The sequence below is a fragment of the Dryobates pubescens genome, chromosome 3, assembly GCF_014839835.1.
Source record: "Dryobates pubescens isolate bDryPub1 chromosome 3, bDryPub1.pri, whole genome shotgun sequence".
Taxonomy (NCBI): Eukaryota; Metazoa; Chordata; class Aves; order Piciformes; family Picidae; genus Dryobates; species Dryobates pubescens.
Window position 1 is genome coordinate 10,798,279 of NC_071614.1, and position 27,395 is coordinate 10,825,673.

General features: G+C 50.3%; 1 protein-coding gene across 1 annotated transcript in view; it reads left to right on the top strand.

The window, feature by feature from the left end:
• Positions 1 to 22,010, top strand: part of KCTD1 (potassium channel tetramerization domain containing 1) — a 52,646-nt gene extending 30,636 nt beyond the window's left edge. The window contains exon 2 of the mRNA XM_054180140.1: positions 21,828 to 22,010. Within this exon, the coding sequence (XP_054036115.1) occupies positions 21,828 to 22,010 (183 nt within the window). The remainder of the gene's footprint in view (positions 1 to 21,827) is intronic.
• The last annotated feature ends 5,385 nt before the right edge of the window (positions 22,011 to 27,395 follow it).

The window sequence follows — 27,395 nt, forward strand, 5'->3', positions numbered from 1 at the left end:
TTTGATTTAGCTCAAAATAGACCTAATGCAAACCAGCACTGGTGTGGCAAAAGAGCCAGAAGAAGGGCAAGAAGGAAAAAACACACTCAGGGCCTTTTTTCTGAACCAAATGGTGGCAGGCATGTGATGGGAGGAATTAGTATGGACCATCCTTTATATAATTCAATCAGCATCCTGGCCTCGAACTTGCACATGTCTGTTGGAGTTTATCTGCTGGTCTTCAGTTCCCTTTTTGTCTTTAAAACCATTTCTGGTGTAGCTGCTACTGCTCAAGCTCAGCCCTGAGTTCAGGTTCCTGAGCCCCAGATGCTGAACCTCCAGGTTTGCTTCATTGTGCCTGTGCTTGGTGAGCCTTATCACTAGCTGCCTTCTGCCAGCCTCCTGGAAGCTTCCAGGCTTGGTTCTTGGCATGTCTGTGAGAGAGGGTTGGGATCCTCAGGGCCTCACTTGAACTTTAGTGTTGAAAGCCATTTCTGGTGTAACTGCTACTGCTCAAGCTCAGCCATGAGTTCAGATTCCTGAGCCCCAAATGATGACTCTCCTGGTGTCCTTCGTTGTGCCTGTGCTTGGTGAGCCTCCAGCCTTATCACTGGAAACTTCCAGACTTGCTTCTTGTCAGTGGAGCTGCTCAGTGTTGAGCACCTCACTGGGAGATGGATTGAGAGGTTTTGTTGGAGTGAGTGTGGCAGGAAAGATTCCTGTGGCTGCCAACCAGCCATGGCTGCAGCAGAGGTTTGTTCTGTACCTGTGGCATGTCTCTGAGAGAGGGTTGGGATCCTCAGGACCTCTTAGTGTTGATGTTTAGTGAAGTTTAGTGTTGAAAACCATTTCTGGTGTAACTGCTAGTGCTCAAGCTCAGCCATGAGTTCAGATTCCTGAGCCCCAGATGCTGTATCTCCAGGTTTGCTTCATTGTGCCTGTGCTTGGTGAGCCTCCAGCCTTATCACTGGAAACTTCCAGACTTGCTTCTTGTCAGTGGAGCTGCTCAGTGTTGAACACCTCACTAGGAGGTGGATTGAGAGGTTTTGTTGGAGTGAGAGTGGCAGGAAAGATTCCTGTGGCTGCCAATGAAGCATGGCTGCAGCAGAGGTTTGTTCTGTACCTGTGGCACAGCTATGAGAAAGGGTTGGGATCCTCAGGACCTTTCTTGATGACAAGACTTACGGTGTGGCTGGCATCCAGCCACCTCTCCTGGCCAGGGCTGGAGCTAAGAATTCCACTGGCCACACCTCATTCCAGACTGCTTGTCAAACATGTGGAACAAGGTGCACACATACCCTCACCCTTTGTGTCACCTGGGATGAAGCTCTGCCTGCTGGGCAAGGCAGCATGGGTGGAAATTAGGAGGTTTAGTGTTTCTGCTGAGGAAAATAAACCCAAACAACAAAAACAGAGCAATCTGGCCATGGTTTCTCCTTCTCCACCCCATCACCCCACAGAAAGGCTTCTCCCCAAATGAATCCCCTTCAGGTCTTCATCTCCATAGTGGTGGTCAGCAGAATTCAAACACTGTGTTGAGTGTTGAGGGATGGAAGATGGGTGCCAGGAGACAGATCTGTGATGCAGAATCTCAGAAATACAGAAACATTATGTTTGGAAAAGACCTCTAAGGTTATCAAGTCCAACCATCAGCTCAACACCACCATGCCCAATAAATCCTGTCCAAAGTGCCATGTCTTCATGCTTTGAGTACACCCCCAGGGATGATGGTTCCACCACTCCCCTGGGCAGCCTGTTCCAATCCCTGACCACTCTTGCAGTGAAGAAATGTTTCCTAGTCTCCAACCTAACCCTCCCCTGGCACAGTTTCAGGCCATTTCCTCTCCTATCACCTGACACTAGGAAGAAAAGAGACTAACAGCCACCTGGCTCCAGCCTCCTCTCAGGGAGCTGTAGAGAGCAATGAGGTCTCCCTTTAGCCTCCTCTTCTCCACCCTAAACACCCCCAGCTCCCTCAGCTGCCCCTCCCCAGCCCTCTTCTCCAGACCCTTCCCCAGCTTTGTTGCCCTTCTCTGGACCTGCTTCAGCCTCCCAATGTCCTCGGAGTGAGTGCCCCAAAACTGAACCCAGCACTCAAGGTGCAGCCTCACCAGTGCTGAGTGCAGGAGGGCAATCCCTGCCCTGCTCCTGCTGGCCACACTATTGCTGATCCAGGCCAGGCTGCTGGTGTCCTTGGCCACCTGGGCACATGCTGGCTCATTAAGAATTGTTGCTGAAGTCACTTTCTGTTACCCTGTGCTAGATGACCAGAAGAAGACCCCTGAAACCTTTCCTTTTTGTCCCCCATGTTCTTGTGTTTCTGACATTACAGTTTGTCTCTCCCTGAGGCAAGCTGTGTGAGTCTTTGTACCAGGGGGGAGACCAAACCTGTCAGCTAAAATGCTTCTGGGTTTTGTTGTTTGGGAGCAGGGTTTATTTCACCACCCTTCCCAGTTCAATGGAGCCTCTTCCTCCTCCTCCTCCTCCTTTTGCTTGCCCTTTTCTTTTTCTTGCAGGGCTTTGTCGTTCCAAGGAAGGATGCTTCAGTTTCCCACTCCTAGCATAGTTTTTGTGTCTCTGTTGCTCCTTGCCTTCCTTGCCTCTTGCAGGAGCAGCAGTGCTTCAGCCTCTCTGCTTTCCTCCTCTTCCATGCTGGGGAGGGAGCTGATGGTTCCCTGCACAGCTCCTCTGGGCAGGAGACAGCCATCAAATAAACCAGCAGGAGGCAAGCATTAAGTAAGACACAAGCTGTGAGGCCTTCCTGATGTTTCCCTCAAACACAGCCAGCTCCAGATAAAATACTTAGAGATGTTATCTCCCAGGCTGTATCTGGAATTGGTCTTTTAAGGACTCTGGATGTGTCACTGTGCACAATTGTCCCTTTACCTGGCTGCTCCTCTTGTGCTGTTTCTTCAGCTTCTCAGCTCCCTGCTGGGATGTGCTAGGGTTTGGGGTTTTTTTTTGCACATGGTTTTGAACATTTTTAGTTCATCATAGAATGGTCTGGGCCAGAAGGGACCTCCAAAGGTCAGCCAGTCTGACCTCCTCACAGTCAGCAGGGACATCCTCAACTAGATCAGGCTGCCCAGAGTCCTGTTGAGCCTCACCATGAATATCTCCAGGGAAGTGCCCTCAACCACCTCCCTGGGCAATCTGTTCCAGTGTTCCATCACCCTCATCATAAAGAATTTGTTCCTAACATCCAATCTCAATCTGCTCTACTCTAGTTTGAAGCCATTGCCTCTCGTCCTGTCCCTGCAGGCCTTTGCAAACAGTCTCCCCCCATCCTTCTTGTAGCCCCCTTCAGGTGCTGGCAGGCTGCTTTTAGGTCTTCCTGGAGCCCTCTCCTCTCCAGGCTGAACACCCCCAGATCCCTCAGTCTGTCCTTGTAGCAGAGGTGCTCCAACCCCCTGATCATTTTCATGGCCTCCTCTGGACCCTCTCCATCAGGTCCGTGTCCTCCCTATATTTAGGGCTCCAGACCTGCACACAGCACTGCAGGTGAGGTCTCACCAGAGCAAAGTGGCAGAGTCACCTCTCTGGATCTCTGGCAATGCTGCTTTGGATGCAGCCCAGGCTGTGATTTGCCTTCTGTGCTGCAAGCTCACACTGCTCATGTCCAGCTTCTCATCCAACAGCACCCCCAAGTCCTTTTCCTCAGGGATGCTTTCTATCACCTCCTCCCCCAGTCTGTACTGACAGTGAGGATTGTTCCAGCCCAGGTGCAGAACCCTGCACTTGCTCTTGTTGAACCTCAAGAGGTTCACCTGAGCCACCTCTCCAGCCTGGCCAGGTCCCTCTGGCTGGCATCTTGTCCCTCTGTATCAGTTGGTGGTTGTCTCTTCCTGACACTTTCTCATGCTTTTGAGACTCAAATAATTCTTCTAAAGTTTGTTAAACTTGTAGAAAAGATACTTCCACATCTTGTAGTCTTGATCCTTCTTTAAGTTTGTGCTTTTTCTACTGCAGAGGCCAGATGTGGCTGAGAGCTCTCAGTCTGGAGCTATAGGGGAGAGTCCTAGGGAGGGCTAACAGGATGCTGGAGGGACTGCAGCACTACCTGGTGAGGAGAGGCTGAGAGCCCTGGGGATGGTTAGTCTGGAGAGGAGAAGACTGAGAGGGGATTTAATAAATGGTTCTAAATATCTGAGGGCTGGGGGTCAGGAGGGAGGGCACAGGCTCTGCTCACTTGCTCCCTGGGATAGGACAAAGGGCAATGGATAGAAACTCCAGCACAGAAGGTTCCACCTCAGCATGAGGAGGAACTTCTTCACTGTGAGGGTCACAGGGCACTGGAGCAGGCTGCCCAGAGAGGTTGTGGAGTCTCCTTCTCTGGAGCCTTTCCAGACCCATCTGGATGTGCTCCTGTGTGACCTGTGATGGATTCTATGGCCCTGCTCTAGCAGGGGAGTTGGACTCAATGATCTTCAAAGGTCCCTTCCAACCCCTGACATCCTGTGAGCCTGTGATAACCCATTTCCAGAGCTCTGGGGAGCCCCACTGCTGCACACTGCCTTGGATGTGTATTTTGAGCAGGAGGCTGTTACCTGTCCCTCCACCATGAGCACCTGTATGGTGTTGGGTTGCTTGTCCCCAGGTGTTAGGTAACCCACTTATGTGTTTTGAAATAGCTCATGACAGTATGATTTCTCTCATGATAGTGTTGAGGCTTTTTCATTCTCCCACTTGTTATGAAATCTGTAGGCTGATAATTTTAAGGTGAGTTACAAGAGGAGAGGAAGAAGTTCCAGCTAGCCCTGGAAATGCATGGGATCGTGGTGGAGCCCAGCAAACGCTCCCTATTGCAGCCTGGCTTGAGAAGGACTTCCAAAAAGCCCATTCTCAGTAAGTTCAACTTTCACCTATCCCTCCTGCTCTCCTCCCTCTTGGCAGTCTCTCTCCTCCTGGTGGGGTTTCAGCAGGCTGTCAGTTTGGAGAGATGGGCTCCTGGCTTGGCAGAGTTCAGTTTCAGGGACCTGCTGGGTGGGGAGGTGGATGGAAGAGAGGAGGAAATCCCAGAGATGATGCAGGGCTCCTTAAAGTCAGCCCTCCTGGGCTGGGGACAGAGTGGCTAGAGGGCAGCCAGGCAGAAAGGGACCTGGGGGTGCTGGTTGATAGCAGCTGAACATGAGCCAGCAGTGTGCCCAGGTGGCCAAGAAGGCCAATGGCATCCTGGCCTGCATCAGGAACAGTGTGGCCAGCAGGAGCAGGGAAGTCATTGTGCCCTGTGCTCAGCACTGGTTAGGCCACACCTTGAGTCCTGTGTCCAGTTCTGGGTTCCTCAGTTTAAGAAGGACATTGAGAGACTTGAAGGTGTCCAGAGAAGGGCAACAAAGCTGGGGAGGGGTCTGGAGCACAGCCCTGTGAGCAGAGGCTGAGGGAGCTGGGGTTGCTTAGCCTGGAGAAGAGGAGGCTCAGGGGAGACCTTCTTGCTCTCTCCAACTCCCTGAAGGGAGTTTGTAGCCAGGTGGGGGTTGGTCTCTTCTCCCAGGCAACTGGCACCAGAACAAGAGGACACAGTCTCAAGCTGTGCCAGGGGAGGTTTAGGCTGGAGGTTAGGGAGAAATTCTTCAGAGAAAGAGAGCTTGGCCATTGGAATGTGCTGCCCAGGGAGGTGGTGGGGTCAATGTCCCTGGAGGTGCTTAAGAACAGCCTGGATGAGGCACTTAGGGCCATGGTCTGGTTGATTAGATAGGGTTGGGTGATCAGTTAAACTTGATAACCTTGGAGCTCTCTTCCAACCTGGTCGATTCTGTGATCTCTGCTTGTCTACCAGCTGTTGAAACTGCAGGTCTGCCTCTGCCTTCATCATCAGTGAATAATTACAAATGTGTGGCTTTAAAGCCCTTTTGTGCCCTCTCTCTGCAGTGAGGTTGCAGATGAAGCTGTCTCTCTGTTTTATTGTCTAGTCCCATAATTACTAAGTGGACGTAATGTCTTCAGAATTACCATTCTGTCTGGGAATACTTTGTTATTGCTGGCTGCAAGCAGCATCTGGAGGGTGCTCAGAGCTCTTGTGTGCTCCAGCAGCCTTACAGAGCCTGAAAGGGGCTACAAGAAAGCTGGGGAAGGACTTTTCACAAGGGATTGGAGTGACAGGAGGAGGGGCAATGGATTGAAGCTGGAAGGAAGGAGATGTAGACTGGAGAGCAGGAAGAAATTCTTTAGAGTGAGGGTGGGGAGACACTGGAACAGGTTGCCCAGGGAGGCTGTGGATGTCCCCTCCTTGGAGGTGTTCAGCCCAGGCTGGATGAGGCCTTGAACAGCCTGGGCTGGTGCGAGGTGTCCCTGCCCATGGTGGAGGGGTTGGAAGTGGATGATCATGAAGGTCCCTTCCAACCCAACTCATCCCATCCTGTGATTCTGTGATCTCAAAGACTCACTTTTACTGGACCCTTAGAATCTGCCCCTTTCCTTTCCCCTCTTCCTGTGGCAGGAAGAGCTCATAGAAGCTTTCTTGTGTTTTATTTAAGATGATTCCAAACAGTAAAGACTACCTGAGGGTAGCTGGAGACTACCCGAGGGTAGCTGGAGACTACCTGGAGGTCCCTAAGAGACCACCCAAGGGTAGCTGGAGGCTACCTGAGGGTCCCTACGAGACCACCCGAGGGTAGCTGGAGGCTACCTGAGGGTCCCTACGAGACCACCTGAGGGTAGCTGGAGGCTACCTGAAGGTCCCTACGAGACCACCCGAGGGTAGCTGGAGGCTACCTGGAGGTCCCTAAGAGACCACCCGAGGGTAGCTGGAGGCTACCTGGAGGTCCCTACGAGACCACCCGAGGGTAGCTGGAGGCTACCTGGAGGTCCCTAAGAGACCACCTGAGGGTAGCTGGAGGCTGGGTGTTGTTCTTTGCCTGTTCAGTCTGAGGTAGCCAGTGGCCTGCTGGGATGTCCAATGCTGCATCTCCTCTGGCCAGGTCAGTTTTATCTCCTCCCGCTCCTGGGCAAATGAATAACCCGAGTTTGAAAAGCGCAGAGGAAAGCAGGTGGCTGGCTGATTCAAAGGGAGAGGCTATGTTTTTCATCACCACCCTTTTCAAAGCCTCTCTGAATCAAAAGAACCATTGGATTGCGAAGGCAAGGCCCTATGCCACACCAGAAGCTCCCAGTTCAGCAATTTTCCCAGGGTGAAATTATAACTCATGTTTCCTCAGCACAGGCTGGAACTGGCAGCGTTCCTTCCACTTCTAAGGGTGAAATCGCTGGGGGGCCTGAACAGACATCTAATGTGCCTCTGGAAGTTTTACAATGGGTGTTAGCCTCCCTTTGTGGAAAGGTAGATGTTCTCCTGGAACATACCCAAGGGCAGGTGCTCTTCAAACTGGAGCGTAAATTAACTTCAAATGAGGCAGCAGCAGGGGGTTTAGCTTTCTTGTGCAGTTTGTGGAGTCAGAGCTGAAGGAGAAGGTGGGGGGTGTGGAAAAAAAGCCCCAAACCATTGCTCAAATTCTGACAGTGTCTGATGTTACCCCACTGAAGTCTGGGGTGGGGGTTGTTGGGTTGGTTGGGTTGGGGTTTGGGGTTTTTTTTTTAAAGGGTCTTTAAAATCTTCAGCTAGGTCTGCAGTTGGAGATGGTGACCTTTAGTCATGTACTCAAGGCAGGATTCTCCTCCTCTGCTCCCCTCTGCTGAGACCACACCTGGAGCTCTGGGTCCAGTTCTGGAGCCTCTGTGCCAGGAAGGATCTGGAGGTGCTGGAAGGTGTCCAGAGAAGGGCCACGAGGATGAGCAGAGGGCTGGAGCTGCTCTGCTATGAGGACAGACTGAGGGAGTTGGGGCTTTTCAGTATGGAGAAGAGAAGGCTCTGAGGAGACCTCATTGTGGCCTTCCAGGATCTGAAGGGGGCTCCAAGAAAGCTGGGGAGGGACCTTTGAGGGTGTCAGGGAGTGATAGGACTGGGGGGGATGGAGCAAAACTAGAAATGGGTAGATTGAGATTGGATGTTAGGAAGAAGTTGTTCCCCATGAGGGTGGTGAGAGCCTGGCACAGGTTGCCCAGGGAGGTGGTGGAAGCCTCATCCCTGGAGGTGTTTGCAGCCAGGCTGGATGTGGCTGTGAGCAACCTGCTGTAGTGTGAGGTGTCCCTGGCCATGGCAGTGGGCTTGGAAGTGGCTGATCCCTGAGGTCCCTTCCAGCCCTGACAATTCTATGATTCTACTTCTTCCAAGGAGCTCAGCTGCTTTATGGAGGACACTTCAAGGTCCCTTCCAAGCCTAACAAATCTATGACTCTGCTCCTGATAGGATCTTAAGTGGCAAGCAAAACAGGCAGATTCTAGCAGTGCTTGGCTTTTGCTGTTGCTTCTCACCAGAAGATTATCAGCCAAGCGGCAAACTCGGCCTGAGAGGAATGGAACCCAGTTGGTTGCTTTTCCCACTCCAAACTTTGACACCAGCTCCTAAAGATTTGTTTAATTTTCCCATTCAAATGTGGCAGCGTGGTTCTGGCAAGCAGAAGTCCTTTTTCCTCCTAAGCCCAGGAGGGAGTGGGGTTTTGTACTTGTCCTTTTCTTATGCAAAAATCCCTGACACAGTCTGTGCAGAGTGGCTGCGAGAAGGGGATGAAAGGCAGCAGCACTTGAGTGAGGAGTCTGACTAAATAACTGCATTGCTAATGCAGCTCAGCCTTTGAGGTGTCCACCTGGGAACAGTTAGAAGATGGATTCATAGAATGGTTTGGGTTGGAAGGGACCTTAAAGATCATCCAGTTCCAACCCCCATGCCACGGGCAGGGACACCTCCCACCAGCCCAGCTTGCTCAAGGTCTCATCCAACCTGACCTTGAACACCTCCAGGGAGGGGACATCTGCAGCCTCAACCTGTGCCAGTGTCTCACCACCCTCAGTGCAAAGAATTTCTTTCTAATCTCCAGTCTCAATCTGCCCTCTTCCAGCTTCAATCCATTCCCCCTCATCCTGTCAGTCCCAGCCCTTGTCAAAAGTCCCTCCCCAGCCCTCCTGGAGCCCCTTCTGGTACTGCAGGGCTGCTTGAAGGTCTCCCCGGAGCCTTCTCTTCTCCAGGCTGAACAGCCCCAACTCTCTCAGCCTGTCCCCACAGGGGAGGTTCTCCAACCCCCTGATCATCTTTGTGGCTCTTCTGGACCTGCTTCAGCAGTTCCCTGTCCTTGTGCTGAGATCCCCAGAAATGTATGCAGTAGAGCTCTCCTTCCCTGTGTCTGTTCCTGCTCTGAATGCCATGTAACACACATGGGGTGCAGGTGGCTGCTGCCTGCCTGTCTTTCCTGCAGCTGGGAGATCCTCCATCCCTCATGGAGGCAGCAGGAGCTGTCAGCTGCTCTGTGCTGGGCTATTTCCAGGGACAGGAGAGAGCTGCCTAAGCAGATGCCTCTTTCAGGGAGGGGGTCCCAGCTCTGGATGGAGCCCCAGAGGACACAGGCACGTTGCCTGCAAAGGAGCTGGAGTAGGGATGAGATGGTCCAAGGCATCTGGAGGAGTGCTGCTGGCTGCAATGAATGGAGCCCTCTACAGAGGAGAACTGGTCTGGTGTCACCTCTGTCCTTTGCCCAAAGGTGAAGGTCCCTTTGTGTGCTTGCTTTCCTGGGGAAGTGCAGGTGAATTCATGTCTCTGCTACCTGAGGTCTGAGGGAGGCAAGAGAAGAAAAAGAGACCTGTTTTCAGGTTTAAGGCAAGTAACTGAAACTGTCCTCAGGGCAGCAGCAGCAGCAGTAAAGACTTTTGTGTCAGCTGCTGAAGGCTCCTCAGACCTGGCAGCCTCTTTCCCCAGGACTGCTCATCCCTTTAATAGCATTTCCTTTGTTTTTAGTTTTGGAAGGAGTGCCCACAGTGGCTGCAGCCTTTCTCTTGCTGAGTCTGAGGGGGCTCTTGGCACTTTCTGGCTTGCAGTACTTGCTGCAGCATCTGGCAGGGTCTTCCTTAAATATGTGAGAGTAAAGAAGGCTGAGTGAAGGTCACGAAGGTGCTTCATGCATGTCATAAAAGGCTGTATGCTGGGCATGCCCAGGTAGAGGAGGTTCAGGCTGGGGAGTTCTGCTCCCTTTTGGTCACTCCTAAATCAGTTTTATTGCTGGTTTGAGTAGGAGCTGGTGCAGAATCAACAAGCTTCTGGTGGAACAAGTGGCCTGAAGGGCCAAGTATCCAGTTGGCTCCTATCATAGCACTCCATTACAGTCATAGAATGGTTTGGGTTTGGAAGGGACCTGGAAGATCATAGAATCAACCAGGTTGGAAAAGACTTCAGAGATCATCAAGTCCATGGGCAGGGACACTTTCCATGCTTCCAGGCTGCCCAAAGCCTCTTTCAACCTGGCCTTAAACACCTCCAGGGAGGGAACATCCACAACCTCCCTGGGCAACCTGCTCCAGTGTCTCTGCACCCTCACTGTCATGAATTTCTTCCTAATAAGCAGCAGGGCAGGTCTGTTGACCTTCAGTCTGGTGTCCTGTGTCTAAACACTGGGTCCTGCAGCATGGTTAGGGGATGGCTTTGCCTGCTGGGGTAAACACCCTGTGGTTAAGCCAGTGCCAGGTGGGCAGTGGTGTGCCGTGCAGCAATTGGGAGCAGCTCTCCAGTCCGGTTTTGCTTGTAAATTAAACTGCTGCTCTACTGAGCAAGGGTGGAATCAGCACATCTGAAGGCCACAGAAGTTGTCTGCCTCCATCAGGAAAGGCAGTGTGGCTGGTGGAAGTGTGTGAGCTTGCAAGGGGTGGGGAATCTGGGCTGGACCCCCGAGTGGTGTGTGGATTTGTGTCCAGTTCTGGGCCCCTCAGTTTAAGAAGGACATTGAGAGCTGTTTAGGAAAGATGTTGAGATGCTGGAAGGTGTCCAGAGAAGGGCAACAAAGCTGGGGTGGGGTCTGGAGCACAGCCCTGTGAGGAGAGGCTGAGGGAGCTGGGGTTGCTGAGCCTGGAGAGAGGAGGCTCAGGGGAGACCTTCTTGCTCTCTACAGCTACCTGAAGGGAGGCTGTAGCCAGGTGGGGCTTGGTCTCTTCTCTCAAGCAACGAGCTCCAGAACAAGAGGACACAGTCTCAGGCTGTGCCAGGGGAAGTTTAGGCAGGAGGTGAGGATAAAGTTCTTCACAGAGAGAGTTGTTGGCCATTGGGATGTGCTGCTCAGGGAGGTGGTGGAGTCACCACGCCTGGAGGTGTTCAAGAGGGGGTTGGACGTGGCACTTGGTGCCATGGTTTAGTCATGGGGTCTGTGGTGACAGGTTGGACTTGATGATCTTTGAGGTCTCTTCCAACCTTGGTGATTCTGTGATTTTTTTGGGGTGTGGGATGGATGTCAAAGATCCTGCTGCAGTTATGGGCTGGAGTCAAGTCCTGGCAGCTACATTTAAGCTCTTGCTTGGCCAAAGCAAGAAATGATAGCAGTGCAGAAGAGCAGAGCTTCACTGGCAGGGCCTGAATGTAATGAATGAAAACATTGGGGCTGGCCTCAGCACTGCTTACCCAAAGGAGCAAAGGGCTGAGTTACTCTCCCAGAAGGGGTAGAGGTGTGTGGAATATCTCCAGGGAGGTATTTAACTCTTGCCTGCAGCTTCCAGGCTTGGAGGACTTTTCAGGGGAGTTTGTAAGCCCATGAGAAGAGACATCCTGTCTCTGCAAACTTGACCATTCCCAGGTTTTGGACTCAACCTTTGCTGCCATGCTGGCAGGAGCACATGGCCTCATTTGACTCCTGCCCTTATCTCTAAACCCTTTTAATCCACCTCATTAGAGATTTTTCTCAAGGTCCTAGTGGCCACTTTCTGCTGAAGGTGTGGTTAGAGCTGTTCTGCTGAAGGTTGTTGTGTGCTGCAGACTCAGCTACAAGACACTGGAGTTCTCCAAGTGTCTTCAGGCTCTTCTCAAAGGGCTTTTTTGACTGCCCTGCATCTCCAGGTAGGCAGCTCTCTCCATCCAGCACAAACACCTGGCTTCCCTCAGCCCCTTGCCTTCCATTTGGTTCTCTGTCCCTGTGACGTTTATCCTAGGTCCTGCTCAGCTCTGCTGAAGTCCCATCAAGGCTTGTTCTACCCAGGAAGCACAACCACAAACTCTTCCAGCACTTGAGCACTGAGCAGGTGTGCATGCTCAGCAGCTCCAGCATCTCAAGGAGGAGAAGGCTGCAAGCAGGATGCGGAGCCAGGGACCTCCATCTGGGGAGGCCTGGGGGTCAGTGCCTCTGGGACAAGGAGGATGTAGCAGTTAAAATTGGCCCATCAGGTAAGTGCTCACCTCTGCTATATTCTCTGGTGTGACAAGAGGGCCATTATCACCTTGGTAGGCTTGGTCTTTATGTGGCCTATTGCAGGATTACAGTAGCCAGCCTCAGACAGCTCCTGGCAGCCCCAGGAAGGGGTTTCAGATAAGTTTTTAGAATGTGATTGTATAGAATAGACCAGGTTGGAAGAGACCTTCAAGATCATCGTGTCCAACCCATCAACCAATCCAGCCCACCTAAACAACTAACCCATGGCACCAAGCACCCCATCAAGTCTCCTCCTGAACACCTCCAATGGTGGTGACTCCACCACCTTCCTGGGCAGCCCATTACAATGGGCAATCACTCTCTCTTTGTTTCATGGTGGCCTGTGCCTTACACCTTGGCTGTGATGGAGCCCTCTGGGTGTCTCTGTGCCCTGTCTCAGGAAGCCTTGGCACATCCACCTTGCTAAAATGCAGAGCTGCAAGTGATCCTGAGTGCTGCAAGCATGGCACTGGTGGGGCTGCACTGAGCAGCTGCTTGGTGGGGCCCAGGAAGGTGGTGGAAGCCTCATGCCTGGAGGTGCTTGCAGCCAGGCTGGATGTGGCTGTGAGCAACCTGCTGTAGTGTGAGGTGTCCCTGCCCATGGCAGGGGGGTTGGAAGTGGCTGATCCTTGAGGTCCCTTCCAACCCTGACAATTCTGTGATTACCAAACCAAAAATAGTAAGGCAAATAGGGTATTAGTAAAAATATTGATTATGATTTTATTAATATGAAAACTTGCCCCAAACTCACTAACAGGTTCAGTGTGGGGCTGCTTGGTAGGTGTTCTGCTGGCTTGGGTTCCTCAGCCTCTCAGGAGAACACCATCACAGCAGCATGAAGTGAAAGGGACCCACAAAAAAAGCTGTGGAGGGACTTTTGACAAGGGCTGGTAGTGATAGGATGAGGGACAGTGGTTTGAAGCTGGAGCAGGGCAGATTTAGGTTGGACATTAGGGAGAAATTCTTTGCCATGAAGGCAATGAAATACTGGAGCAGGCTGCCCAGGGAGGTGGTGGAAGCCCCATCCCTGGAGGCATTCAAGGTCAAACTTGATGGGGCCCTGAGCAACTTGATCTAGTTGGGGATGTCCCTGCTCACAAGATGGCCTTGGAGGGTCCCTTCCAACCTGATGCATTCTGTGATCCCATGATAATACCTATCACAGCATCACTAAGGTTGGAAGAGACCTCCAAGATCATATCTGCTTCTCAAGCTCTGCGTTGCATTTGACTGTCTTGCACAGAATAATTGGACCTTTTGTCATGTGTTGGCAGTGATTCTGGATTTAAAATGAGGCTTTTCCTCCCAAATAACAATTCTAGTGCAGCTGCTGTTGGCCTTCCAGGATCTGAAGGGGGCTACAAGAAGGCTGGGGAGGGACTTCTCAGGATCTCAGGTAGTGATAGGACTAGGGGGAATGGAATGAAGCTGGAGGTGGGGAGATTCAGGCTGGATGTGAGGAGGAAGTTCTTCACCATGAGAGTGGTGAAGCCCTGGAATGGGTTGTCCAGGGAGGTGGTTGGGTGCCATCCCTGGAGGTGTTTAAGAGCAGGCTGGATGAGGCTCTGGCCAGCCTGATCTAGTGTGGGGTGTCCCTGCCCATGGCAGGGGGGTTGGAACTCAATGATCCTTGTGGTCCCTTCCAACCCTGACTGATACTATGATACTATGCTGAGCCTCGGGAGACCTGGTATCCCAGCTTACTGTGGCACCAAATGGCAGCTGCCAGTGTGCTGGGCCTGTGTCTCCTGTGACACTCAAACACAACTGCAGTGGAGTTTTGCTTCACAGATGTAGTTGGTGATGTTCAGAGTCAGCAATCATAATGCTCCCAGCTGTGAGGGGCAGAGCAGGTGGATTGTGGTGGTGAAAGGCAAAAGGTGAGGAGGTGGTGGCTGGGGCAAACGATGTGCTGCTGCTTTGTTTTGCAGACCCAGTGGCACCAGTGCAGCCCAACCATGCCCTCAGACAGCTATCAGTCATCAGTGTAAGGGTAAAGAAGCAAAAGAACACGGATCTGCTCACATGTGCAGAGCTCTTGCAACTCCTTTGTGCTTCTGGCTTCTTCAGAGTGAAGGTGAAGAGGAGGCATCGCAATGGCACGTGTGCCATGAGAGACCAAAATGCAGCTTGCACTCTGTTGTGCATGTGGTCATCTTTGACCTCCCTGCAGTGCTCTGAGGGACCAGCACAGCTCTGTGTCATCTGTGGATGCAGCCTGCCATGGCCAGAGAATTTTGTGTGAGGACATCACCAGCCCACGGAGGTGCCTAGGGTGGCATTTTCCCCTTCCAAGCAGGACAAGCACTTGGGCTTCCTGAACACCTATCTCTGCCTGTTTGCTGCACCTTCCAGAAGTGCTCTTTGTGCTGTACTGAGATTGTTGATGCTGAATAAAGGCCTTCTCCAGCCTCTTTGTTGTGCTGCCTGTTTTTGCTGAATCAAATAAGAAGCTGGGGGCAGAGAGGGGGTTGAAGGGGGCAGTACCTGGTTAAGCATTGTGGTGAGACCTGATTGTGATGATTTTGTGTTTACTGTGTAGTGAAATGTTTGTTTGGAGAAAGTGCATCCTCAAGATGGGAACACTGGTGCAGGAGACACATCTGAGAGCAGTCCTAATGTTCCTGGTTTGGATGAGGGACTTGGTCTGGGTTTTGCCACATCCCACAGGCACCATCCCCAAGCATCAGTCTCCTGTTTAGTTCAGAGTTTGGTCTGTAGCTGTCCACAAGGCTTGGGAGATTTCTTCTTTGTACTGGAGGAAAAGGGATTTGTCTTCTGGGCCCCTCAATTTAAGAAGGACATCAAGACACTTGAATGTGTCCAGAGAAGGACAATGAGGCTGGGGAGAGGCCTTGGGCATAAGCCCCATAAGGAGAGGCTGTGGGAGCTGGGGGTGGTTAGCCTGGAGAAGAGGAGGCTCAGGGGAGACCTTCTTGCTGTCTGCAACTACCTGAAGGGAGGTTGGAGCCAGGTGGGGGTTGGTCTCATCGCCCAGGCAACCAGCACCAGAACAAGAGGACATAGTTTCAAGCTATGCCAGAGGAGGTTTAGGCTGGAGGTGAGGAGAAAGTTCTTCCCAGAGAGAGTTGTTGGCCATTGGAATGTGCTGCCCAGGGAGGTGCTGGAGTCACCATCCCTGCAGGTGTTCAAGAGGGGATTGGTTGTGGCACTTGGAGCCATGGTTTAGTAGTCATGAGGTGTTGGGTGACAGGTTGGACTTGCTGATCTTTGAGGTCTTTTCCAACCTTATTGATTCTATGATTCTGAAGTTTGTTTGGATTCATTCTGCATGCAGTGGGTTGTGTGTGTTCAGAGGAGACTGTCCTGGTGGAGGTGGTGTGTGCTGAGTGCTGTTGCTAGCTGCTCCTGGGCACCAGGCTTCTTGTGAGGAGAAACATCTTTCACAGGGCTTTCTGTTGTGGAAGATACTGAATACAACCAGGTTGGAGGCTTTAGAAGAAATCACTGTGTGGTTGTTGTTTCTAAGGTCTGGACTAGGTAAGATAAGCTTGTCCTCATCTGTCCTTATAGACAATATGGACAACAGGAATGCCATGAGCCAGCAGTGTGCCCTTGTGGCCAAGAAGGCCTCCTGGGGTGCATCAGGAGTATGGTCAGCAAGTGGAGGAAGGTTCTCCTTCCCCTCTACTCTGCCCATACACACCTGGTGTATTGTGTCCAGTTCTGGGCACCTCAGCTCAAGAGAAACAGCGAACTGCTGGAGAGAATCCAGCACAGGGCCACTAATATGCTGAGGGGCCTGGGACATCTCCCTTCAGGAGGAAAGACTGAGAGAATTGGAGCTTTTTGAGTCTGGAGAAGAGCAGACTGGGGGTGGGGGTGTATCTCAGCAATGCTGACCAGTACTTAAAGGGTGGGTGTCAGGAGGATGGGGCCAGGCTTTATTCAGTGATGCCCAGTGAGAGGACAAGGGGGCAACAGGCACAAACTTGAACATCAGAGGTTCTGTCTAAACATGAGAAGGAACTTCTTTAATTCCAGGGTGGCAGAGCACTGGGGCAGGCTGCTCAGAGGGGTGGTGGAGTCTCTGTTTCTGGGGACTTTCAAAGCCCACCTGCACATTTTACTGTGCAGCCTGCCCTAGGTGATCCTGCTTTGGCAGGGGGGTTGGACTCAGTGATCTCCAGAGGTCCAGGGCCCTACCATTCTGTGGTGCTGTAGTCCAAGAGAGTTAGAAATATGTGACTTGAAGTTTCTCAGCAGGAGACATTTCTTGGGCAGGGAGCAGCTGGTAATTTGAGAATGGGATGCAAGGCTACAGCCACAAATATATGTCCATGTTGCACATATATACTGCTGCTTGAGCTGAGCTGGCTCACAGGGAAGATGTTGGCTGTAATAACCCAAGCCAGCAATGTCCTGACCTGCCACCTAAAATGATCCTCACAGTCCAGTGAGTCAAGTAGATGGTTTGTACTTGAGTGTCGGTCCCTCTGTGAGCGAGCTGGGGTTGTCTTGCAGTGGCCTGGCTTCTGTCAAGGTTTTCTGGCTTAAGAAAGGAGCTGGGATGACTTTGCTTGACCACAGAGTGTAAATAACACTTCTGAAGCCACTGCTAATCACAGCAGGCTAAGGTGAGCAAATATTCTGAGGGGAGGAGGAAGCCTCCTGTCTCTTTGATATTTCTTTTGTACACTGAGCAGCACACTGACAGCTCTTGCTCTTCAGACAGCTCTTAGGTCTTCCACTTGCTACCAGAAGAGAGACCTGGGCCCTGTGTTGCTTTTCTTTAGCAGACCAGTTGCATGGATGCCTCTCAGCACTGTAGCTACTGTGGGTTTTCAGCCTAGGTGTAAAGGCTTATTCAGGAATGGAAGCAATGTCCTTGAGTGGAGTTGGGGAGAAAAGGTGGTGTGGAAGAAACAGGCAGGGAGAAGAAGTGATCTGAAAGCTCTCCTCCTCCATCATTAGTAGAATAAATTCTGAATCACAAGGAGTTTTGTAAATCCCAGGGAGCAGAACTTCAGGCAGGGCTGTGTTTGCTTCTGTGGAGCTTACAGGAGGGCTTATCAAGAGCAGAGAATGAGAAGCAGATTCAGATACTTGGACCTACCAAGATGCTTGTTGTTGAAAGACTCCTTCAGAAATGCAGTGAGAGAGTGAAGGAGCCTCAGACTGCTCTAACAGAGCGGTGGTTTGTCATGCTGGACCAAAACTGAGACATTTTATGTGGCCTAAATGCCTTAAACCTGCCCAATGCACCGATTTTTGAGCACTTCTGTGTAGGTAGTTCCAGTAACAAATTCGGACACCAGAGCACTTTTGCTTTTTAAACTCGTTGGGAAATAAAATACCTTTGAGTACTAATAATGAAAAAATCTGTCACAGGGTATTTGAAGTATTCTTGGTCCCCATGGGCTTTGGTAAACCCTGGGATTTCCTGTCCTTGCTTTATATTTATTTTTTTTTTACCTTTTCCTATTCTAGGTTAGATATTAAAATGTTTGGAAATAAAAGGTAGCAAGTGACCAATGAGCTGTTGGTAGATCAGAAGGTTGCTGCTCATCCAGCATAGCTGTGTCCCACTCATGAGTACAGTTGGTGAGGTTGCTGAGGCAGATGGCAACCTCTGTTGGTCCCCCTGTGGGAAGAGCCATGGCTGAGCTGTAAACCTGGGGGCTATAAACCCTTCTGTGGGGCAGGTCTCACCTGCCTGACATCACACTCACCAAGATTGCCCATTGGAATGGGCTGCCTGGCGAGGTGGTGGAGTCACCATCATTGGAGGTGTTCAGGAGGAGACTTGATGGGGATGCTTGGTGCCATGGTTTAGTTGATTAGGTGGTGTTGGATTGGTTGATGGGTTGGACACGATGATCTTGAAGGTCTCTTCCAACCTGGTTTATTCTATGTATGTATTCTATGTATTCTAAGAAAGGCTTCTGAAGAGCTTTTTCAATCTTCATGTCATCAGCTCTTCTCTTTAGCCTGCTGGATCCTCCTGAGTCTAGTTTCTACGATTCCCTTCTCCTCTCCTCTGGTTGATTCTATTTGTAATCACTTCAGGAGGTAGAAGCTGAATTTACCAACAGTGCCTTGTTCTAAGTTTACCTGAGCTTCTTCACTTCCATGTCTGCAACAACCCAACACAAGCCTCTCTTGAGAGAGACTGTTTGCCCCTCTCTTGTCCTTCCCATAGCTGAACCATACAATGATTTGATTAATGCAATGATTCAACCCTGATCTGCTAAATGCCAGAGCGCTCTTTATGCCATACTCGTTGGTAGAGTTGGATAAAGGTTGGATTCAGTGATCTGAGAGGTCTTTTCCAACCAAAACCAATTCTATGGTGGTGTGGTTTCACCACATCAAAGAAACTGGGAGTTTCTGAAGCACCCAGTTCTCTGCATCCCATTTCTGCTTTAATTTGATCTGGGGCAACTGCAGCAGGAATACCAGTGCTTAATTTCCAAGTGGTCTCCAAAGCGCTAAGTGAAGTGGCTTTGCCCAGGGAAATGTGCTTGGTGAGCGAAGGCTGGAGCAAGGTTAGCATCATTACAGTTAATATCTAAGCACTGAGCAGATGTCTTGTTTCTTGAGGCACTATAAATGCAGGTAACTTGAAGGGGGAATGTTGAAAGTGGGTGAAATAAGACAGCAAAAGGATTTTATTGGAAAGTGTTTCTATTGCCTGGGTGTTTCAGGAGGTAGATCTACTACTGTCTATCTACTGGAGAGAGTCCAATGGAGGGCTACCACAATGACTGAGGCACTGGAACACTCCTTATGAGGAGAGGCTGAAAGCCCTGGGGCTGTTTAATCTGGAGAAGAGAAGGCTGAGAGGGGATTTAATAAATGTTTCTAAATATGTGAGAGCTGGGGGGGGACAGGCTCTGCTTAGCTGCACCCTGGGATAGGACAAGGGGCAATGGAGAGAAACTCCAGCACAGGAGGTTCCACCTCAACACAAGGAGGAACTTCTTCACTGTGAAGGTCACTGGAGCAGGCTGCCCAGAGAGGTTGTGGAGTCTCCTTCTCTGGAGACTTTCATGCCCTATCTGGATGCATTCCTGTGCAACCTGTGCTAGTTTCTGTGGCCCTGCTCTGGCAGGGGGGTTGGACTCAAAGGTCTCTAGAAGTTCCTTCCAACCCTTAATATCCTGTGATCCTGTAAACTCTGTAAAAGGCAGCTGGGTTCTGTCTTGGCTTTGGAACCTGTTTCCTTTTTCTAATGGTTTGTTTGAGGGTCTTGGGGCTTCTTGCTTTTGCCTTTGACCTCTCTCCCATCCTGGCAGCAGTGTTTATACTACACATTCTTCCAGCGTCCGAGGCAGGCAGTGCTGTCGCTGCCGTGCTGAATGAGGTCCCAGCCTAACTACAATATTAACCCTGCAAATCTCTTCATTTATTTGCTGCCTGGCAGCCCCAGGCAGGGTGTACAGGAGCATATGTCCAATTGAAGAACTCTTAGAGCCTCGGTGCTGCTGCAGTCTGCTGGGTTGCGCCGGGGCTGGGTTTTTCTGCCAGGGAGAAGCCTGCTAGGGAAGGTGGTGGTGTCTTCCTCGGAGAAGTTACAGAATTTATTTGTTTTGTTTCAGTTTCAACCTTTGTTGATGACTTATTTTGTTTTTTCCCCCAAACTCCTTGTCTGCTTTCAATCTCTGAAATGCATTCCCTTCCTCGTAGCCACTGCTTTCCCCTTGCTAAACCATCCAACATCTGCTTTGCTCTGCTTTTTTCCCCTCCCCAAGTCTGCATCATTCCTTCCTGCCTTCTTATTTCCACCTTTCCAGTGGTTGTTAATTCTTGTTGTTTTTTTTTTTTTTTTCTTCATTATTTTACTAAATATCAGCCTGGCAGATCAGTAGCATCTTGGGTGGTGGTTGTACCACATAGCATTTACAGCAGACATCGGTTTTGCATAGCGTGTGTACCTTATTTTGCCTGGACTTGCCTCCATTGCGCTGCAGGCAGCTCCTCAAGCGATTGCAGGGATGGTATTTCTGCAGAGTTATATTAACTGCTGCTTAGAAAGGAGCAGGAGAAATCCAACCCTTCCCCTCCACAACATCTGAACGAGGGGTTTTTTAGTCCATGCCTTTCATTTTTCCTCAGTGTTTGAGCTAAGCTGGCTTTTGCCTATGAAAGAAAATTAGTTAAGTACCTTGTGGTTTATAGATGCCTTTTGTTACGTGTTCCTGGGATTTATTGTGCAACCCTTGGTCTGTAAATCATTTCAGTTAGACATTTACCTGGCTCCTCTTGCCTTTATGGTTTCACAGCCCTGAAAAAGTGGAGAAACAGTGTTGGGGGTGGACTTTGGCTGGTCCGAATGCCTCGTAACTCACTCTCGTGGTGATGCTCTGCTCTGCTTCTGCCAGGTTGGCTGCCCAGAGAGGTTGTGGAGTCTCCTTCTCTGGAGACATTCAAAGCCTGCCTGGATGCTTTCCTGTATGATCTACTCTAGGTGATCCTTCTCTGTCAGGGTGGTTGGACTGGATGATCTTTCAAGGTCCCTTCCAGCCCCTACCATTCTGTGCTGTTTACAAGGAACCCATCACCTTTCGCAGCTGGAAAAGAACCAAACCCAGCCAAAAACGTGTCGAAAGAACAAAGAGAGTTTTGTGCCGAAGTGTATTCTGACTTCTCACTGCTTTGCTTACCTTTTAAATGTAAAACTTGAGTCATTTGCAAAGGCTTTTAGCTCTCAGGGCATCCCCCCAGAAGATTCCAGCCACACTGGAGCGTTCCTCCAGTGGAAAGCAGGGTTGCCGTCGTCTCCTCCAAACCGCTCTCAAGCGCTCGTCTATTTTAATCCCCAGCCTGCCTTACTGGCTCCAGCAGCTCGCCCTGCCCTGCCCTGCCCCACCCGCCGCACGCAGCCTTGGCTCTGCTCCTCGCTGGCGTTTCCATCGCTGCCTTTGTGACTGCAAGTTGGCTTCCGTCGGCAGCAGGGCATCGGCTCCCGCCGCGCGCCCGGGGAAGGCTGTGGGAGCTGCGGGCTCTGCGGGGCTGCCCGGGGCACACATCGCCATACGTCGAACTTCTTAAATGGAAAATGTCTCTCTCAAAGGCTGTCGAAGTCCAGGGGTCTGCAGTCCATGAGCAGTTGACTAGTCCAGGTGTTTCTGCTTCCGTTCCCGTGCTATGTGAATTGGGAATTCCAGAGGAGAGTGTGCAGGATGGAGGAGCTGAGGGTTTGTATCTCCCTTCTGACCGTGCGGCAGCCACCGAGGGCTTGGGAACGGTCAGGAAACCTACCTGGGGTCGTCCTTAATTAAGGGAAACAGTAATTGTTCTTGGCCTTTCTGTCTGCAGCTCTTTCTGGCAGAGCCTTTATCTGATCTTAAATATGAGAATGACCTTTTCTTGATGGTGTTTTTGTTTGTTTGGGTGTTTCTGGTACGGGTTCTCTGTCACAGCGGTGCTCAGGAGGAGTTTGTTTCACTGAAGGTGGCTTCTGCTTCGTGGGGTGTATCACAGCCTTCTGCCCCACGGTGCCACTCAGGCCTCTCTGGGGCTGGATTGATTTTAAAACCTGCCAAATATCTGCCTGTGCTTTGCCAAGATAAAAATCGTGAGGCGAGCCGATGAGACGGTGCTGTTGGCTCGAGCCTGTGGCTTTCTGTGAGGTTGATGAAGGAGATCATTAACCCCAGGTCTCTCTCTTCACAGGACAGTCGGCCCAATATGTCAAGACCTCTGATCACTAGATCCCCTGCATCTCCATTGAACAATCAAGGCATCCCCACTCCAGCACAGCTCACAAAATCCAACGCGCCAGTTCACATTGACGTGGGTGGGCACATGTACACCAGCAGCTTGGCCACGCTTACCAAATATCCTGATTCCAGGTAACCTTTCAAAAGCTTCTTCTTGCATGTCTTTGGCACCTCCTCTGCTTCCATTCCGTGCTTGGACCTCCTGGGGCTGTCTCAGGACGATGCATTAGTGCCTTTTTGTTTCAATAAGCAAATTAGGTTTCTTCGTTGGCGGGAGGGTAGAGGCTTGACTTTCCTTTCTCCGCTCCGCTGTGTTTCAGACAAGTGGCACTTCTGCAAATCCCACGTGGATGTAACTAAAATGAAGCTGAGAGTGAAGAGCACTTCACTTTCTAGCAGCTAGAGTTCTGGTTTGCTGCCAGGGCACCCGTTCTGTGGTTTATTCCATTCAAAACCTGTAGCGATACTGCTTTCAAGTCCAAAGGTGGGGGTGTGGGGGTATTTGCTTTGCTTCTTTTGGAGCAGTAACTGCTCTCCTGGACTCTCAAGGTGTGATCTTAGAGGTGTCACTTGAGGTAAAGGCAAGGTTGTATGGAAGAAATAATATAGGACAGCATTAAGTGAATGCTTTTTATAGAACCATAGGAGTTCTCAGGTAATTAGGCTCTTAACTCTCACAACACCTTCTGAATGAAACGTTTTGGGACTCTGGTACCTCACTGGCATTAAAGCAGATGGAAAACTTCTGCATGCCTGAGTAGAGTATGGGGACAGGCTGAGAGAGCTAGGGCTGTTCAGCCTGGAGAAAAGAAGGCCCCAGGGAGACCCTAGAGCAGCCTTCCAGCCAACCTGAAGGGGACTACAGGAGAGCTGGGGAGGGACTTTTTATGAAGGCTTGTGCTGACAGAACAGTGGGGGAATGGATTGAAGCTGGAAGATGGGAGATTCAGACTAGAGATGAGGAAGAAATTCTTTCCAGTGAGGGTGGGGAGACACTGGAACAGGTTGCCCAGGGAGGCTGTGGATGCCCCCTCCCTGGAGGTGTTCAAGGCCAGGTTGGATGAGGCCTTGAGCAACCTGGGCTGGTTGGGAGGAGTTCCTGCTCATGGCAGTGGGGGTGGAACTGGATGATCTTTAAGATCCCTTCCAACTGAACCATTCTCTGAATCTATGAACTTAGAGTGGAGCTTTAAGAGGACAGCACTGTTCTACAACAGTGCATTGAACACGCCCACACGTGGATATTACGTGGTGGTGACAGCAGATAAACAGTGCAGAGCTATTGGAATTCCAAGAGTTGGTTATCAGTTAGCAGGTGCTGCAGTGTAGTCTATACCTTGCCCTTCAGCACCTGATCCTGCTCTGGAAGGAAGGTGGTGTTCCTGTTCGTGGTCTTTCCCCTTGGAGGAAGTGTTTGAGTTTCTTCATCCCTTGCCTTTCCAAAGGGTACCAGGCACACTGGTGTGATGTGGTGGTGGTGTTGTAAGCCATGGATGTCACTGGGACTGCTGCCTCTGTTGTGCTGCCTATGCAATCTTAGGTGGGACTGGAGCAGTGCCTCTGACACCAGGAGCTGGCAAGGCTAGAGGAAGGGAACATTACATAGAGGAATAAGATAGAGAAGGAGCTGGGCACATGGCCTTCTTGTGACAGCTTCCTCAAGGAAAACCAGGCAGAGGGAAGGAGAAGCCAGGCAGAAACGGGCACCAACTGGAACACAAAAAGTTCCATCTGAACATAAGCCCTGCCAAAGCACAGGCCTGCCAGGAGAGATTGAAACAGTGTCTGGCAAACACTTGAACTGTTCTTCAGTCTGTTATTTGGGGGAATTTGTTTTAGGACCTGCTTGTGTTGAGCTGCTAGGAGGTTGTGGTTTTTTCAGCAGTTGGAGTAGTAATGGTGTCTGCAGCTGGTGTGTGTGCGGTGTGAGAGGCTTTGGCTGTGAAGACAAGCAGCTTCTGCTTCCATGTCAGATTCACTGGGGCAGCATATTGCTTTTTTTAAGTGAAGAAACACTGGGAATGTCTTTCCTCAGCGTGCATGGTGGCACTGGAACTTCAACTTAATGTATTCTGCGTTCGACCGAACCGTCGCAGCGCTTGAAAGTGGAAGCTCTTTCTGTAGTATCAAAGCCAGCTTAATAAATGAAACATTTTAAAGCTCTTCAGACATCATTCAAAGAAAACCCAAACTCTGGAGCTACAGTGATTCTGTTTCAAGTTGTTCTGACATGCGTTTGTGCTTCAGTTCTGACAGGAAGTGTCTTTTGAACCCCTTGATGAGTGCATGTTTCCAGGGCAGCTATTAGAACCTGGAATTCCCAGCTCCTTCCAGAACTTCAGATTTTATTTCTTCCCCCCCCCACCAACATTAGCAGCTTCAAAAAGAGCAATTACTGAACTCCTTTGAATGTCAAGACAATGGCATGAAGCAATCATGATAGAGTAGTTTGGGGTTTTGTCTGTAAGATATCACCTTAACGTCTTTTTCCGCTGAGGTTTGTGTATATAGGAGAGGAAAAACCTCTTTGCTGTTTGGATGCTGGAGCACTGCAACAGGCTGCCCAGAGAGGTGGTGGAGTTTCCTTCTCTGGAGACTTTCAAGACCCATCTGGATGTGTTCCTGCTTTGGCAGGGGGTTTGGACTTGATGATCTCTGGAGGTGGCTTCCAACCTCTACCGTACTGCGATTGTTCTGTGATTGTCCGATATGTGCTGGGTACAAATTCTCCAGTAAGATTTGGGCTTCAGTATAAATTATTGCTCAGAGCTTGAGCCAGTCAGTCTGACTTAGTGTTATTGAATTCAAGGCTTTGGTCAACATTGCTCCATGTTTTCTTTTCTACTGCTACCACATGTATGAATGAGATCAAAACCAAGGCAGGGTCTCATAGACATCATGGGGTGAGCTGAAGCCTCCTGAAGCTTTCTGTCTGTGGAAAAAAAAGGTCTTGATTATCTTGCCTGAAAGAGCACTGCTCCAGGGATGAGTCAAGGCATAGGTTGCAGGCTGCAGCATCTAACAGGTTGAGACATGAAAGTCATTAGGCTTCTGACTCGTATTACATGTAGTCTGAGGGCCAGAAGCCTAAAAGGAACCTTTCATCTGTGGGCCAGGTACCAGAGTCATCTTTCTTTGTGAGATTGAAAGGGTGATATCCAAACCAGCAGCTCTGGAGTCACTATGACCTGTTGGTGTGAAGGAGACCTATCCTGATAGAGCAGTCTCTCCTTTGGAGCACGTGTGCTCTTCCTTCTCCTTGTGGGTTTAGGAGCCTCTCATCTTGTACCTCTCTCTCTTTTTTTCCTTCTTCTTGAACAGTAGCAGAGTAGGCGTTGGAAAGAGTACTCAAAAAAAAAAGGCTTCCTTAAATGATATCAGGTAAAGACTTGTAGCTTGCAGGGATCATTTTCCAGCACTCCCTTCTTAGATCCCCAAAACTGGTTTGTGACTTGATATGTAAAGTGCCTGCTGCATCCATTCCTTCCTCCAGAGAAACCCAGGTGAGGCTCTAACAGCATCTTGCTACTGATGCTGAGGCCTTGCCCTTTGCTATGGGAAGACCATTGAGGGGGCTTCTCTCAAATGCTCTTGTGACTGAAGATCCCAAGGAATCAGAGCCTGTCTGTGTTTGAAGCACTCCAACAGACAAGCAGCTTATCTGATAGGTGGTTTGAACTGAGTAATCCTAGAATTTTTAATTCTGAGGCTGAAATAATGCTAAAAAAAACCCCCAGTCATTGAAAAACCCAGCAGCAGAGAATTCAAAGGAGCCCAGTTATAGTCCAGACCAAGGAGAACTTGCTGTTTGCACAAGGAAGATCCCATATGATTCTTTTCTTATCAGCAGGCTCCAAGTTCTCTGAAGCCACCAGTGAGCCCATGGCACAGAGATAGGGTAGGGATGGTAGGATAGGATAGGATAGGATAGGATAGGATAGGATAGGATAGGATAGGATAGGATAGATTAACCGGTTGGAAAAGACCTTTAAGATCATCAAGTCCAACCTATCACCCAGCACCAGCTGATCAACTAAACCATGGCACCTAGCACCCCTTCAGTCTCTTCCTAAACACCTCCAGTGATGGTGACTCCACCACCTCCCTGGGCAGCACATTCCAATGGCCAATCTCTCTTGCTGGGAAGAATTTCTTCCTACCATCCAGCCTAAACCTCCCCTGGCACAGCTTGAGATTGTGTCCTCTTGTTCTGGTGCTGCTTGCCTGGGAGAAGAGACTAGCCCCCACCTGACCTTTAAGGTCATCAAGTCCAACTATTCTTCAGCACTACCAAGGCTGGTGCTAAACCATCCCACTCAGCACCACATCTCTGCCTCTTTGAAACACTTTCAGGGATGGGGATTCAGCCACCTCCCTGGGCAGCCTGTGCAGGCTTTGAGAACCCTTTCAGGAAGAAGTTTCTTCTAATATCCAACCTAAACCTCCCCTGGTGCAAACTGAGGCTGTTTCCTCTTGTCCTATCACTTGTTACCAGGGAGAAGAGACCTCACCTGGCTCCAACCTCCTTTCAGGTTGTTGTAGAGAATGAGAAGGTCTCCCCTCAGCCTCATTTTCTCCAGACTAAACCACCTCAGTTCCTTCAGCTGCTCCTCTTCTCCAGATCCTCAGAATACTTCTCTTTGCCAATACAGATTTTAAAAAGCAGGACCTTTTGGGACACTTCTCACTGCTCAGAAAAAGCCTTCAATTTTCTCTTCCAGGGAAGATGGATCCAAGATGAGGCTCTGCCAAAGAAGCCTCCACTCCCCTGAGAGCGGAGGCACATCCGTGCTGCCCCACTCTTCCTGTGGTCACCAGAGAGCCTGTGGAAAATGGGTTGAGGTTTTAGGATCTATGTTTATAAGGAGAGGGAGCACAGACCTGCTAGTTCTGATGCTGGACCCTGAGCAGCCTTCTCTCCTTCTTGCAGTGTGTTACTGTCTTGCAGCAGGCTTGACCTCTTTGCTTGGAGTCAGCATTCCTGCGTCTTCTCAGCCTTAATGCTGTCTGTGTGCTATCTACCAAACCTCATTGTGCACCAGACACTCAGCTACCTACCAGAACTGAATGGGAAGGAGCTTAGCTTTGATCATATGAGTATCAGCTGCCTGATATCTCTCTATCAGCAGTATCAGCAGCGTTGTCTTTCTCATAGGTTCAAAGCACCTGGACTTTTAATTAGTTCTGTTCAGGTCAGTGTGGACACCATGGCATTGGGTTTGCCACCTCCTGTATTCCCACCCAGGAATGGGAAGATTTCCTTAAAGACCTTTCTTTGGAGAAGCTTTTGGGGGATCTGTTTGCATTGCTACATCTCCCATCTTGAGTTACTCCCTGCAGATGAAGATGGATTCTCCTTATACAGTGTTTCACAAGGCTTCCAAATTTCTGCCCAGGGCTGTTTCAGGTTTTCATATGAACCAATCCATTCGTGTCCCAGTTTTCTTACCCAATCTTCACTCTCAGCCCTCAGGGAAATTAAATTTCACACACTTGGATCCAGTTAGGACACTGGCATTTT